Source organism: Parasteatoda tepidariorum, chromosome 1 (genome assembly GCF_043381705.1).
Source record: "Parasteatoda tepidariorum isolate YZ-2023 chromosome 1, CAS_Ptep_4.0, whole genome shotgun sequence".
NCBI classification, from domain to species: Eukaryota; Metazoa; Arthropoda; class Arachnida; order Araneae; family Theridiidae; genus Parasteatoda; species Parasteatoda tepidariorum.
In genome coordinates this window covers 98606796-98624456 of record NC_092204.1, presented here as the reverse complement: position 1 = coordinate 98624456, position 17661 = coordinate 98606796, and the positions used below count along the sequence as shown (strand labels likewise).

The window sequence follows — 17661 nt, the reverse complement described above, 5'->3', positions numbered from 1 at the left end:
AAATGATGCCTAGAGGTCATTATTACGAATTGGCTATCTCAGATTTTCAATGTCGCAATCACAGTAAAATTTGTGTGCTTTCTCTCAAACTTGGACTTTTATGCTCCAGGCAGATGACGTAAGCCGAGTGCAGCGCCACTAATTTGCATATTGCAATTTTACTCAGCTACTCTTAGTGGACAACATATGCAAATTTTGCACGGTTTGGCTTACTTTTGAAAGAGTTATCGCTATTTTTGTGATTTTTCCTTAATTTATGATAACCAGTGTATATTTCTATTTCTTGATAAGTATAATTATTATTTTTCATGAATATTGCTCTCAAATTACGAGAGATATTCCGTTAGTGCACAGAAAAGACTCAAAAGCTTCAAGTTACTTTCTGTACAGAAAAATAAATATAATAAAATAGATTAATATATTTTTACACGCCCACTACGCATATTTGATAGTCAGTTTTCCTAATTCCATTTTTTTCAATTTTTTTTTACATTAAAACCTCATTTAAAAACTGTGCTGCTTTTAATTTTAGACTGCACCGGATCAAATTACGAAATAAAGTATATAGATTTGGGTGCATAAAATCCATTTTTACCGTAAAATATCATACCGTAATTTTCACATAAATATTTATTTAGTCTGAGTGATTCAGCCATTTTACTGTAATTATTTCTGAAAAAATTAAGGGATATCAGATTTTCTTGTACCGTAAAACGTTCCGGTAAAAATGAATTTTATGGTAAGGAGTACCGGCGCCCTGAGTGCAGGTGCTTTTGCCGTAATTTGAATCGGAATTTGATCCGGAATTTTTTACAGTATGTGTAATGACACACGATGACAGAATGCTACATCAAACGAATATTATAAATTATTTATTATTACACATTTCACTCTTTTTCTTTCTCTCTCTCTCTCTTTTTCTCTTATCTCTCTCTTTCTCTTCTCTCTCTCTCTCTATTTCTCTTTCTTTCCTTCTCTTCTCTCTCACTCTCTCTCTCTCCCTCTCTCTCTCTCTTTGTTTATATATATATATATATATATATGAAGAATATGATATTATATATGATATATATCATTTAATATATATACATGATATATTCAAAATGAAGAATAAAACAAAGAAAAATTAAAGACATATGAAAAACAAGAAGAAAAAAAAGAATGATAAGTAAAAAAATAAAAAACAAGTTTCAAAAAAAAAAAAAGGATTAAATTTTATTTAAAAAACCGGAACTTTCTTCGTGTTTTCTTCTATTTATTTATTTATTATATATATTTATATATGTATATGCAAATTCTAAATATAGATTTCGTATCCTCACAGAGCGAAAATAAAGTTATATTAATAACGTATATAAAATAGAAATATTATTGATACAATAATTATTCGAAATATCATGTGTTTCTATGTATAAAATAAAATATTACGAAAAAAAATCGGAAAAAGTAAAGATATTTTTCACAGTAAATATTTTCCCTTCACTGATAGATATATCTGGTTAAGTCCTTACATAGTAACTATACCATTTGAGGTAAAAACCCTTTCTAAAATCAGTCTTTTCGCTCATATAGTACCATCCAGCAATAAAATACGACACAGTTCTAAGAATAGAAATTTTATATCAAGACTGCGAAGAAATAAAGTTATCTTTAGCCAATACAGATTTACATAAGATAGTGATTCATACGAAATTATTCATATGTTCCTATGTTTTAACGAATAATTTAAATAACTAGTAAAGGTATTATCCATAGTCATCAATTCACCATTTCAATATACATACACGGTAACAATCATGTACGGTAACATCAAAATATACAAGCTAAAATCGATTCCCAAATCAATTTTATTGCTCAAATAGTACCACCCAGCAATAAGACACGTCACAATTCTAAGAATAGAAATTTTATGTCACCAGGGGAAAATAAAGTTATATTTAGCCAACATCGATTCATATAAGATAGTAATTCATACGAAATCCCACATGTTCCCAAGTTTCAACATCTAACCCACGTAAGAAAAAAGTTAAAGAAAGAAGTAAAAGTATTCCCTGTAGTTGCCAGAAGATGAAGGAGATCTGTCAAAAAACAACTATGGGCGTGATATCAGGAAATGCATTCAATTGGATATCATTTCCGATATTCTACAGCGTTTGGAGCAGGCAGCGGAAATGGATCTTAAGTCGGAAACGATGAACCGAGGATTTTCAATCGCTTTTCATCCGAATGAAGAGATGCAGAAGTGAAGGAAAAATGTGTTCTGGGCAAGCTATAAAGTACACAAGGGGTCATGCTGTCATTTCAGAAAAGTTTTTGTCAGGATTAGATTTCATTTTTAAAATGAATAGTTATATTTTATTTAGATTAGATCCTTAAACATATGCAACACTCGCTTAGTTGACTTTTTAGATGACGATAGTTTATATAAACCCAGTTCAATTATGTTAACTTTATTTATGTTTTTTGCAACCCTCTAACGAGTGAATTTGTATTTTGACCCACATTTTTTCCCTACATGATAAAACCAGTTTACCCATAGACTGAGAAAAAATGGCTAAAAATATATTTCCAAAAAATACAGTGTGTTCCCCACCCTTAAATTCACATTTTCAGAATCCTTGTAAAAATGAAGTAAAAAAGTAAACACGTTAGATGCCGTAAATAAATAAAATTGCTAAGCAAAGGAAATACAAAAATACCTTCCAAATACCAAATTTTACAAAATTTGCCAAATTTTATCACATCTTATAAAACTATATATATTTTTAAATTACAAAAGGCCTTCGGTGAAAGTAACTGAGCTTTTTGTTGCTTCCATTCTGCCAGAAACACGGTAAATTTTTCAATATTCTGGCCGTACTACTTTTCTCAGTGTTAACTTAAAATAAAATTTTAATGTTTATATTAAGCTTTAAATACATTTAACTTTCTAATAAATTAAAACTATCAAAACAAACTCCAGAAAAGAAATGTGAAAGAAAAGAATTCGAGAGGTAAAAACACTATGAGCGTTAGATTCGGGTTAAAATATAATAACAGCAGTTTTTTTGTTGAGGTTTCTGAAAAAAGAAGAAAAAAAACCTTTCCTTCTTATAAAAATCCATTTTCAGGAAAAAAGATAACCTACTTGACATAACCTACTTCAAACATTATATAATATTTATAACAGTGGTGGATTTCTAAAATGCATAAGAATTTTACTGAAATAACATTTTTCTGGTCCATTATATAATATCTATTTTATTATATATGACAATATGGTAGATAAATGAATAACTTGCATCGCGTTTAGGGATTGACATTAGATTACATTCAACTACACAGAAAAAAATTCAACCCCTGCGTATTCTAATATTTTAAACTTTTAGAAAATTCCGATTTAATGAAGACATCAATTTTACAACATTCTTGTTATAATGCGTTTTAATCTAATACTTTCTTACCATTTATTTTAGGGATTATGACTATTAAAGCTCAACTCCGCAACTTTTCAATTTCGAACTCAAACCAGACGACAAGGCAGCTTCTGGGCATTAGGGCTAACTAGTTGCCGTGGAGGACTTTTAGATGGAACCGGCATTTGCGTTAACCGGAGAGAGTTGTTGCTGTTAATTTACGTCGCACTAGAGCTGCACAATGGGCTATTGGCGACGGTCTGGGAAACATCCCGGAGGATGATCCGAAGACATGCCATCGCAATTTTGATCCTCTGCGGAGGGGATAGCACCCCCGCTTCGGTAGCCCGACGACCTGCGTGCGAAGTCGAACACTTTACGGCAGCACAGTTTAACGAGAACCCATACCGCACACCCTCGGTCCCTACGCAGACTGATCCAAGTGTACCCGGAGGGAGAAACTACGAATTCCTTTCATGGTTAGCGCGACGGCCAGGGAATATCAGCCCCTGATCCGATGAGAATATTTTACGTCAGCACTGCAATCTGTGCGAGAAAGAAGCAGAATTCATATTGATGGACCATCGCTGGTCTCCTCATTGGAAGGCGAGTGCTCTATCCGAACAATTGTATCTCTGTTATTCTTAATTAATTTTATAAATGGTATCAAACTTAACTGATAGGTGGATAATTTAGAAGTACGCATTTTGAATTGAACTCAAAGAAAAAACTTAACAACCGCATACTGGTTCAAAGTATCTTCTAAAAATGTAAAAAGTTCACATTTTTAGTCAGAGTCGTGGTGGCTCAGTGGATAGAACACTCGCCTCCCAATGAGGCGACCCGGGTTCGAATCCAAGCGATGGCTGGTTGGTATGAATCGCGCCGACAATAGTGCTAATATCCTCAATGGTAGTCGGATCCTGGGTTAGAGTCCCCTTGAAGTCAGGTTGAATGTGGGAGATTTTCATGGTTTTCCTCTCCATGTAACGCAAATGCATGTTATTTTCATCAAAAGGTCCATCATAAAGGCAAATTTCTCCCAATATTTCATCCAGGAGTTTCCTTGTCGTCTGGATTAAGTTCAAAATTACAAGGATACGAGGTTAGACATTGGTAGTCGTGAATTCAGAATTGTATCGGATGTTCAACGAAGGTTATTAAATAAAAGAAAAAAAAACTTTTAGTGAAAAAGTGAATTTGTAAATCAATCGAAGTTTCCGATCGAGGCAATATACTTTCTAAAACTTTCATTTTTAAACCGACTGAACTGTTTTTGCTTTAGCTTTTGATTCGTCATCGTTTATTGAGCAGAATCCCTAAAGATAAATGTTCTAAAAGTGGAAATAGCGGTAAAGTTATTCGAGAAAGAAAAAAAAAACACTGATGGTTTTACTCAGAAAAAAAGAAAAGCTTTAATATATTTTACAGCCGTTTTTCTTTATTAAATTCATTAGTGGAATTTCTTAAGACATTTGTTTTAATTAAAATAATTCATCAAGAAAACAGTTCTCTTTTTTCAAATAAAGTTTTTCTGCAATTCATTAAACCGTTTCGAGAAAAAAAGTTATAAATAATCTGAATGAAGTAACACATTAATTTAATTAATTCATTAGATTAATTGTGTAGTAAATAAGATTGTTTAATTTATTTAATTCTAAAAACAGAACCCACGAACCCACTTTTTCACCCACGATTAAACATTAAAAAATACATATAACGTCGTTAAAATAGTTCTAAAAGTATTTAAAAGAGGGATTCTCTTTCTTTTTAAAATTAATAAAAGTGTTAGCTTCATTTAAAAAATTAATAGAAAGTATTGTTTAAATATAAATGAAATAACTTGAGATAAAAATGTAAATTAATTGATATTTCATTTCGTATATCCACAAAATAAATGATCAATAAAATATCATCAATGTTTAAAACAAAATGGTTTAGAAACTAAGAATCACAACTCTGTTCTATATGTGATATAACTATAAGTAAAAGAATTATTCTAAACAAAACATAACGTATATCTTTTTAATTTTTATAAAAGCCAATATTTTCTTTTTTATCTTAAATGATAATTATTTAATAAATTGGATCAAACTATTACATACATATGAAAGTTTTTACGTTTTATTCGTAGGACTTAATATATTTTTTCAAATCGGGAAATACTGGAGGAGTTAAAAAAATGAAACATTAATAATATGAACAATTGGAAATAATTATTTTTTTCTTCAATCGTGTTTAATAAATTGGATCAAACTATCACAAGCACATGACATTTTTTACGTTTTATTCCAAACACTTAAAATATATTTTCAAATTGAGAAGTACTGGAGGAGTTAAAAAAATAAAACATTAATAATATGAACAATTGGAAATAAATTTATTTTGTTTAATCATATTTACTATCTATTTTTTAATTTTGCATACAATGATATTGCGTAGGAATTAAGGTAGGTCTGTTAAAAGCAGTAGCACAAACTACACACAGTGAAAAAACATTCTGGTAAAATTACCACACTGTGTGGTAGAAACATTTCTGGTGAAAAAAACATAATTCTAGTACTGAAATCAAAATACACTTTTTTCTAAACCATTCATGTAGTAACTTTTTCTGTAATATTTACGGTAATAATTAACCGGGAATTCTGGTTTACAAAATTAATTTTGTCACACATTAAAAATAAAATATAAAACTGAAAAGTAAATTTTACCGAATAAATGGTTTTTATATCTTTCTCTGAGCTATCATTATGAAATTACCAAATCTTATCACATATTATAAACTATATTTTAATGTTAATCTTACCAAAATTATTATCAAAGCCATTCGGTAAAAATTACCAAGCTTTCTTGTGTTTCTTCAGAGCTAGAAACACGGTGAATTTTACCCTATTCTGGTAAGTTTGAAAGTGCCCTTTTTATTCTCAGTGTACATATTTTGAACGAGATATGCTTTAAATAAAAACTTGACGTATCTAAAGAAATATGTTTCGAATTACGTATGTAAGCAGAAGCGTTTTGTATGAATTGAACATATTCATTCATAGGTTTGAATATTACAATGTATATAAGTAAATTAATTTGGATAGTTAAACACTGATACACGTTATTTTAAGTAATAATTTGATTTCATTAGCATAATCCGCGTAAGCCAATAATCTCAAAAAGCGAATGTACCAAATGTTTAACTAAGTATTGATCAAAGCAATTTGCTTATAATATTGTCAACTGTGTGTTATACAATTTCAGGTTTCATCAAAGGTCAATAACGTATAAGAATAATAGCACGATCATGCTTCATCTAAATTATGTTTGTAATTAGCTCATTTGCATATTCAATAAGCGAGCCACTCCAAAATCTAGTTATTGAATTTAAATTTTCCCAGGATATTTATTATCTTTTCAAACAGTAAAACACATTTACCCTACCTAATGCTTTATGCATGGAAGCATTTCTTAATGGGTTGGATTTAAAAATATTTATTTGGATTTAAGCATTAATTATTTTTATAAAGAGTTTACTTTCTTTTTAAGCATGATTGAATAGTTTAAACAGTCTGAAGCGTTTCCAACCCGTAAAGGATATAAAATATTTGTGCGAGAAGTCATTTTCTCATTTTTTCTTAAAAAGTAGAAAAAAATATTTCCCAGATATGGGAATTTTAATATTTAAATCCTTTACAATTGGGTACTTCAAGAAGAAGAAGACCCCCCATACCCACAGGTGACTTAAGACGTCAGCGCCAGCTTTATCTGCAAAATGGGTTATAAAAGTTGAGCTAAGTTTATCGACATAAGTTAGAATGTTAATTAACGTTAAGTTAATTAAATACAGAATCATATAGAATATCGAATGAGTTGAAACATAATTCTTTCTTGTCTACTTTTTTTACTTAATTTAGATTTATTAGTTGTTTATGTATTTTATCGTAACCGTGATATATTTTTATTTCGGGTATCTGGCAACTTCGATGCATAATTAGTTTGTTTATGTTAAACATGGCTTCGTGTCTGTTTTTGTGTTAAGTCTATGCGTAAATATAAAGTGAAAGAATTGAAATCTTTGAGAAAGAATCTTTGTGAAGGATTATAGAATGTATCACTTGAGAGAATTGATACTTGACGGTCTTGGCTTGCTCGAAATAAAAAGGAGAGAGAAGTTGATAACGTACAGAAATGTTACGTTTCAACAACCAATCAGGATTGAGATACCCATACTAAGTCATTTGCAGGTATACAATTGAATTCTCAAGAAAGTATTCTCAACAACGTCTCTTTATTTTCATGAAGTCAAGAATAGTGTGAATGTTATATAATATAAAATAAAGTTGAAAAAGATAATTTTCATGAGACTTGAAAAGAAAATAAGTAGAAAATGCTTTTAATTTAAAAAAAAAAATTATAAGTCTGAGTAAGTAAGGTGGAGGAAAAAACTTTACTAGCGTATTGTACAGTGCTTTCCGTCATATAACCAAAATCTCGAAAAATCTTATCTAACATACGTCTAATCTTGCTAAATATTAATCAACAAATAGTTCAAATCTTGGTAAATCGTATTCAACACGTCATCTAAATCTTAGTGAATCTTATCAACAATATGCTTTAAATTATGGGAAATAATGTGTAATATATAATCTTTAATTGCAATCTTGTAAATTTATTTACCAACATATTCAAAGATTTAAATCTTGTGAAAAACTGCACAACATCTAATATTTTAGGAAAACTTATCCTACATATATAAAAGTAAAAAGAAATAGATCAAATGATATTTGTATTGTGATTCGAATTTTTTTAAAGTAGTTGGGAAATGGATACAATATCCCCCCCCCCCAAAAAAAAAGTGCGGAAAGAAAATTATTGGGTCAATTTGCATATAATACTTCTTATATGTAACAAAAAAAAACACACACACTTTTTCACTTTCAGTTTTCAACAACAATAAAAGAAGAAAAATTATTTTAGTACAAGAATTCTTTTGTCTCTTTACACAAACAGTGTACATGGCTTTGACAAGACTAACAAGTTGACTTAAAACTTTAAAAAAAAGTAATAAAAAAGAGACACTCTTTTTGTTCTGAGTCTTGTCTGGTTAAAGAATATAGTAATTAGGACTGAAAAAAACTAGGCAAGGAAAAAAAAGTGTGATTCGAGTTTGATACAATACGACCAGTACATAATGGACAAAAAAACTTTAGTGACATGTTTTTTTTTTATTTTGAAAAATACATATATTTATAATTTTTAATTGAAAATGTTTCTCTCAGATTAAAATTACAATCCATGATTATAATAATTTTCGATAATCACTCTTTTTTTAAGATTCAGTAATAATATATTTTTATTATATTCACTTAATGTGCAACGGGTTCAAAAACTCATTTTTATGCATTAATTAAAATTTAATAAGCTGTTCTGGCAAAAGAAAAACATTAATAAAGATTTTAATGCCCTCATTAAAGACGAAAAAGGCTCTCCTTCTGCACATAAATTCTCCATAAATCCTCCCTTTTTATTCATAAGGTATGTTACTTTTGAAGAGAGTGATTTTAGTTTTATTCAACTAATTAGGTGCTCTTTGAGAAGAAACTAAGGTCACTATAGAATTTCACATCTGTATTTTACTTTTTTTTGGGTTCATTGGAGAAAGAATTTTATAGTAGTGGTTAAGAAAAACTATACTTTTTGTAGTTAACTACTTTAAAAAAAAACGAAAAAGTGATTTTCTAACTTTTTTTGAACCGTGATCATCACTTCACTACTTTTCTGAGTTTCATGTTGCTGGAGAACTTAATTTACACCCATGTTCAAAATTGTTTTGAATATTAAATCAACTTATTTAAACATGATGAAACGTTAAGAAATATTAATTCATGTTTGCACGAACCAGTTTGTTATTCTGAACAAAATTTTTTTTTAAAGATTTGTTCCAATTTCTTACACCTGTTACGGTAGCGTATATTTATTTTAAGAAAGCTATGGAATTTTCAAATACTTGCGATTTTGTTAAGCGTTTAATGCTTTTTTTTATTTCCTCTAAAAAATGAAGGACATCAAAATTTGAGAGAAAATATGTTTTATGACGTATATACCGTTGAAAATAGTTATCAGGAATCGCTACAAACTACTGTTTTTTACATAACCCTACTAGCTATACTCCTTTAAAATATAGCATACAGCACTAAAGACTACGAAAGAACTAGCCACTACTGAAGTTTCGCTACACTGTAAAAACTGTGGTGCAGTACCTATCCAAATTTAGTGTTGAAAAACTCTAAAAATTGTGTGAATGACTACTTTACTTTAAATGAATACTGAATCGAACGCTATTCCACTCTTCAAAAAGTGCAGTTAAATCTTAATACCATTGATTTATAAAGTTTATACCCATCTGCAGCTCGTTGGCGAAGAAAGTTGTGTTTCTTGGAGCTAAATTTGGCGAATCATTATTGTATATTTAAACTATTTAACAAAATTCTTTTGTGAAATGATTGTAGCAAGCATTAAGCGTATAACTAAGGCTTTTGGACCATTATTGGAAGTTTAAAGGCAGCGAATAATTGTGAAATTTCAAGAAAGTGACGAGATGGCGGTTTGCTTACATGTTTACTGGTGAAATTTGATTTATTCTTGTCGGATTGAAAAGGCAAGCTGGTCATAGCTTATTTAATGACAAATAAGCTTCAAACCTATTTTCTGATTAAGAATATCGATTATGTCAATTATTTTCCGAATAATTTCATTCTTCTTGCCGAATAAATTTGACAAACTACTCATATAAACTGTTATAAAATGCATGTATGCTTTTAATTTTATAATAAAAATATTTATGTTCTCATAAGACCTACATAAATCTGCATATTGTATAAAGTAATTTTATAATATTTAATTTCTATTTTTTATGGTTTTGTTCAAATTCATAATAATATTGCGTCTGTGGTGTGTATATGTTTGATTAACAAACTGATTTTATTCTAAGAAATATTGTATGCTTGCATCCTAAATCTATGATCCTTGCTTCAAATTGAGGTAAAAGCATCTCTACTGATTCTTATGCGTATCACATCATACTATATAATTATAAATTTTAGTGTTACTGAATGACAAACATGGTGGTGGCTATTTTACACCAAATAGTGTAAAAAACATTTCAGGGTGTTTCTCTATACCAGGAACTGTCCTCTGTTTTGATGTAGTGGAACTCCTTTTTTAGTACTCAGATTAGATACACGATATACTGTACTTGTAGCGCGTTACTTCCGATTGCTGATAGATTATTTGGATTTTTTTTCTAACCTTACTGATATTGAGAATATATTTGATTCAAATCAAGGCTATATTCAAAAACATGTACATTTCAATCAATTTGTAACGAACATTTTTATTAATAGTGCAATTTATTAAGTAATTGTTAGACTTTTGGCAATTTTATAATTCTATTTTCTTACATGGAGTCTGATACTATTTTGGAAATTTTAGATTCGATTCGCCATACTCATGACAAGCAAGTTGAAAAAAAAATAAAAACTGAAAAATTCCGTTTAAAAATTGTTAAGAAGCATAAATAGTTTTTATTGAATTAAAGGAAACATAAATGGAAGTAAATAAAAAATTAAGAAAATCTTAATGTATTAATAACGGTTTTATTGAGTTGAAGAAAATTCAAGGAAAAAAAAACAAAAGCTGAAAAATTCTGTTAAAATTTATAGAAACTATAAATTATCTATTAAACTAGGGAAGATTAAAAAAAATTGAAGTCAAAAAAGTCTTCGAAAGGCAATTGTTTATTGTTGTTTTATTTAGCTTGACAGCATAAAGAGGAGATGCAAAAACTGTTGCTAACTATTTCTCATTCCTATTTATGAAAACAAAACTTGATTATTTGAATAATTACTCCTATTTTCGTGTTTCGCTTTTTAAAGGGACGCTATACAGCGGAGAAAAATTCTTTGAAAATTCTCCTTAACCTACATAAGTAATTTGAAATGCAACATATAGAAGAAGTGAGCTCAGGTAAACGTAGAGTAATCCATGAAGTTTCAAATTCATCAGAATTTGCTATTGAAAAGTTTCTCTCGTGGTATAGCGTCCTATTGATGGACATACAAACATTCCACCCATAACAACAGGAAAACAACATGAACAACAATTCGCCATTTAGAGAGTCCAGGAAAAGATTAAGAGCAGACGTCGACAAACAGACGTAATTTAAATGCCTATTGAAAAAAAATCTACTAGTTTAATTAACATTAAAAAGTTATAACCATAAAGATATCACAATGTTTACCACTGAAAAAATTTAGAACTAACGTAGTTTGATTTACGGACACAGAGAAACAAAGTATAATCGAAAGTAGCAGAATATAGCAACATGTGTTTAGCTACGGGAACACTAAAAAGCTCGGTAAATTTAAATAAACAATAAAACATTTTTTAATGTGTATTAAAACTTGGTAAAATCTGATAATTACTATCGTGATACCTTACCTTCGAGTATGACATATAAACTATTTATTCGGTTAAATTTACTTCATAGTTTCGTATTTTTTTATATATAAATACGTAATTATATATAATGTTTTTTTATACAATGTGTAAACCATAATTTCCTATAATTCGTTATTGTATGAATAGTTTAAATACCGTATGTACTATTTTTATTACCAGAATTACATTTTCTTACCCGAAATGTCTATACGATACAGTGCCAGAATATTTCTTTCCAGTCAACTTTTATAATAAAATATAGACAAGATTTCTCCACCTACGAAAAAATTAGCAAAAACACTGAATAATTCTCTTAATTTTCGCAAATTCTTACGAATCCAGGTAATGCAGCCCTAGCATAACTCTTCAAATAGCTAAAAAAAATCAGGAACTCTTTTTATTCTCATAACACTGCCTTTTCTTCATTTTCAGAATTAGTGAGAGCTAAGGACACGCTAAACTTGACCTAATAGTCGCGATCAACTGTTGCACCCTCACGGCAGTTAAGAAATTAGCATATAATTTAAAAAATAGCGTTACTTCACGCGATAACAGAAACTTCAAAAAACAATATGAAGCGACTGTGCATTTCATTTTCTTTTCTTCAAATCATCAGTTCAATTCATTTCATTAATATCGTTTTAAGTCCTAATTGTAGTGGTTAATATATTAAAATCTAATGTTTTTGGTTGTGATGATCAAAGAGAGCTAGAAGTATACTTACATTGAATGTAATCTTGTAACTGCTGAAACTCTGCTGGTGAGAGTTTTTCCCACTTCAGACTCGTAGGTGGGGCTTGACTCGGCATTTTCCTTGAAGTGTCACCCACACTTGTGTTTCACCCGAAACGGACGGATGAAAACGCCGAGCATCTCCGAACCAAAGATTTGTGGATGCTTTCAAAGAACTGGATAATTCTCATTTCCTGGAAGATAAAAATTAAACATTTGATGCGGATTTCGATTAAGATTTTCAGGAGCAGTTTTTGACACAACTTAAAAATTAAATAAAGTTTACGAATGAATGAGTTTCATTAGATTTATAATTACTTTTATTATTTGCAGATTTATTAACTATGCCATATTTTAATTTACGATATCTGTCAGAGATAGAGTTAAGAAAAATGCAATCGAGTAAAATTATTTGCAATATCTATTGTTATTAGCAAATATTAACTATTTATTTATTATATTATATGACCAATTATTTGACGTTTTGATTACACCTTAATCAAAACACACGTAATTAACACGCACGTAATCAAATCATTGCACATAATCAATTATCTGCAATTTTGATTATGCACACGCGTCATCAACAATTTTGATCGCACGCACTTAAATCATTACACTAATCAACAAAAACGTAACAAAATCATTACACGTAATCAACAATTATTTGCAATTTTGATTAAACATCATGAAATTTTAAAATGTAAATAAAACAAGTTTGATTACACGTAATCAAAACACACGTAATCTAATCATTAGACGCAATTAACACAAACGCAAGCAAATCATTAAACCAATAATTATTTACAATTTTGATTACACATAATCAAATCATAACACATAATGAACAATTTAGATTACACTTAATCAAAATACACTTAATTAAGCCATTACACGTAATCAACACATCGATAATCAAATATTTATATACGCAATCAATAAATATTTGCCATTTTGATTACATATAATCAAATCAGAACACATAATCAATAATTTTGATAACACACAATCAAAATTAACAATCGTGAATCCCATTTACATTAGATTAATCATAATTTGCAATCATAATTCAATATTTTTTTATAATGATTATTATTGTGATTTGGCAAAATATGATTATTTATAATCACAATTTAGAATTGTAATCGCTAATTATTATTACTTTCACGTTTAGAAGAAACTCTGGTAATGGTAAAATTAAAGCATATTTGCGTAGTGCATCTGTAAAGACATATTTTTTTCCTAAATTTGGAAAGGAAAGTATTATATTTCAAAGCACGGGAAAATTACTGATGCAATAAAATTATTACGCTAAAAAAAAGTAGTTGACTAAATTGAGAAGAATGTGAATGATTAAACTTTCAAATTATGTAAGCTTTGGGATAATATATTTGCCTATTGTTTACACGTATTTCCCATTGTAGGTCATTTTCATTACTGATGCAACGTATGGCTAGATACCTGTTTTGAGCAATCGTAGTTTTTTTTTTAAAATTTCAAAAATTGGGACTTAATAAAAAATATTTCCATAAATTATTTCCTCCTGGATATAATCAAAATCGGAAACACTTCATATTCATCAACTTTATGGCAGTAAGATGAATCCCCATATACTTCAGAAAATCAATAAGTAAAATACTTCAATTTCCTTTTTAACATTTAAAAAATATTTATAAACCCTTAAGGGTATATCAAAAATTAAGAAGTATATCAAAAGTAATTTTACCCTTATAAATATAGGGTAAAATTTTAATTAGTGAATGTTAAAAAAAAATTAATTGTATTTTGGATTATTTTTAATCAAGTATGTATTTGATATCACTATATACTAATAAACTGACTAATTAATAACTTATGTGCTATTAGCAAATGAAATTTATGCTGTTTTATTTCTGATTCATTAGTATATACTAATATCCAAAAGTAGAAGTTCATTTCCACCCATTAGCAAAATGGGTGTTGTTTTGGGTTTGATGGCGTGCGCACCTTATTTGTACGTCATAACACTTTTTAACTGTGTTCAAGAGTAATAGTAAACAGTGCGCATGCGTCGTCATTGCATGCGTTACTATGGTGACCGCTGGTGTTTGATAATTTTTTTAGAATTCTGTTTTTGATTTTAAATTTTGTTATGCACTAAGTTGGTGAGTTTATTTTTGAGATATGGGACTAGAGAAATCCCATAAATATTTCTTGAGTTGTGAATAAAAGAGAATTTCATCATTTGAACGATATTTTTTTTTTCTAATTAAAAATCAGAAATTCTAACCTACAGCTCAAACTGGATCGTTTTCAATATTAATTTAGGTGAATATCTCAAATAATGAGAGTCCCAAGTTGATCGACACGGTCCCAAAGGTTAAAATTGAAGCAAGAAGAAAAAAGACGATGCCAGGGCCTAAACTAACCGAGGCTGAAAAAGCTAAAGATAACGAACGTAGACTGGATAGCGTTATACACAAACGGGAAAACGAAGGGATTCTGTTCATAAACGCAACCGTAAAGCCCGTTCTTCATAAAACAAAGGGGATCATGAAAATGAATGGAATCGTAAACGACGTCACAAGAAGCGTCATCTCACAGACTTGAATGATACTGCCCAAGTTCAGAGCCTGACAAAAGCAGGGGCATACGGGGCAGTTGCCCCGGCTCCACATCAGAGGGGGCCCCAAAATCGAATTGAAAGTTTATTTTAGGTTTATTTCATTAAAGAACTTTTTTTAGACAAAATATCAGTACAGTGTAAAATCCGTCAGTTTTATTTTAGCCTCTTCATTACTCTATCGTGCGAACACAAAAAATCTGTATTTCGAAAATCCATGGCTTTCTAGTGCTGAATTCAACTAAATTTTTGCAATTACGATGGACAAATTTGGCCAATCAAAAGCCTGTATTTTTACATCTAGCAATATACGATATGTTTACAAGAATACAAGCTTCTGATTGGCTTGATGGAGCCTTCGTATTTGCGAACATTTGGCACGATGGACATAGAATTGTCAGAAAAACAATAAAATGGACAGAACGATATTTCGTTCGATCATTGGAGGATAGGGGGGACTTTATAACTATTTTAGGTTCCAGTACATTTTCTAGTTATCTATGTATAATGAGGTGAAAAATTTAGATACCTACATAAAATTCAAATCTTCACTACTGTGAGTAATGAAGCAGAGGGGGCCCCAAAGAATTTTTTTGCCATGGGCCCCAATTAGGCTAAGTCGGGCCCTGCCCAAGGTACAGGTGCGGAGGACCAAAAACATGAAAGCAAACGGATAAACGGAAAAACTCGAATCGCAAACGCATGCGTGAAGCCCGTTCTTCACAAGACTACCTGGATTTGAAAATGAATTGAGGCGTAAACGTCGCAAGATGCAACAAAGCGAAGATTTAAGTGATGATGCCCGAGATCCATACTATATCGTCCTTGAGAAACTCATTTTTAAGGAAATTGAAGATGTTCCAATACACCAATGCCATTGTTGTGATAGATTGTGGTTTTCAAAACAAATGACAAAATCTCCTAACAACAAAATTAGACAACAACCATTTTGCCAATGGGTAACCTGTGAGCTATCACAGTTTTTTTTCCTTTTGTCTTGATTAACCTTTGTATGCCAAGCCACAAAATGTGGTGGTGCATATTCATCTACACATAGCGGGTACTTTTTGTTGTTTTGATTACACTTTTAATGCTTAATAAATAGTTGATTTTCATACAAAAGTATAATTTGATGTAATCGCTTCTCTGTTATAATTTTCATTCTAAAAAACCACGGTAAATGAATCAACAGCAGTCCCATTTAATTAACCGTGAAGTTAACTGTAAAGAATATTTTTTTAAAGAATTATTAGAGTAACAAAAAATATTGATTACAATTCTTGCAATACAATACATTTGCCAGAAAAAATAATATAGTAAAGAATACGATGACGATTATTTAAATCACATAATGAAAAATTTATATGTTCTTAAAATACAAATACCATTCACTAAATTACATTTATTTTCAACCTCTAAATTATGTTAAATTATGCTAAATTAGATACAATTTATCATACATACCTACGTCTGTATGATAAATTATATCATTTTAATTTGTATGTTTGCATTTTGAATTATTATATATTTGAATTATTATATATTTCATTTATATTTCTTTTCAGATTCTGCTTGCTGATTTAGTTTTCAAAACTTTAGAATCAGGAATTAATAATGGAAATTAGGTTTTAGTAATGGAATGAATCAATGTGTAGTTATAACTTAATCAATTATTAATAGATTAATTTCATAAGTCGAATGAATCAATTATCAATATATAAATTTGTAAAATTAAACGGAAATTTGTTTTAAAGAGTTATTATACTGATAAGATATGATGAGAATTTTCAGGTATTCAGAAACATTCATAACTGTGATCAATAAACTTAAGTAAAACTGTTTAGAAAATAAATAAGCAATGCCTTCAAAAATGTGTTGGTTGAAATAAACAAGAAACCTGAAATCTATAATTCAATAAATTCAGCACGAGTAAGCTCTGGGAATTTTATGCGGAATTGGAAAGAAATAGACATTAACTTATGAAGTAAACAAATAACTTTAAAAAAATTGGATATAGTTAAACGACAAATGAAAAGATCTGCAATATTGCAACGTTATGGAATCATATAGAATTTTTCTTATACAAACACGACATAAACGAATATATGCTTAAAAAGCTACAACAAATTAATGCTACACTGAGAAAAAACAACTTTCGTAAAATTATCGTACTGTATGATAATGGCATTTCTGGTTAAAAACAAAAAACCTGACGTAATCCTGATTTATAAAAACGAAATAAACGGTACTTAAACCATTCATTTGGTAATTTTTCCGTTCATGTGGTAACGTTTTACTGGCAATTTTTGTTTTCAAAATTAATGTTCATATTATCAGAAGTTTAGTAAAAAAAATACCAAAATCAAAAACAAACTTAACCAAATAAATGCTTTTTATGTCATGATAAAATAATCAAACTTTTCATGTTTACCGTATTTTATCACA

At 29.4% G+C, this 17661-nt stretch overlaps 1 protein-coding gene across 1 annotated transcript in view; it reads right to left on the bottom strand.

Annotated features, from left to right (window-relative positions):
* LOC107444500 (diacyl glycerol kinase 1) overlaps positions 1 to 17661 on the bottom strand; it is a 411787-nt gene that overhangs the window by 186014 nt on the left and 208112 nt on the right. Inside the window, exon 4 of the mRNA XM_071186108.1 lies at positions 12607 to 12808. Within this exon, the coding sequence (XP_071042209.1) occupies positions 12607 to 12691 (85 nt within the window). The 5' untranslated portion in view covers positions 12692 to 12808. The remainder of the gene's footprint in view (positions 1 to 12606; positions 12809 to 17661) is intronic.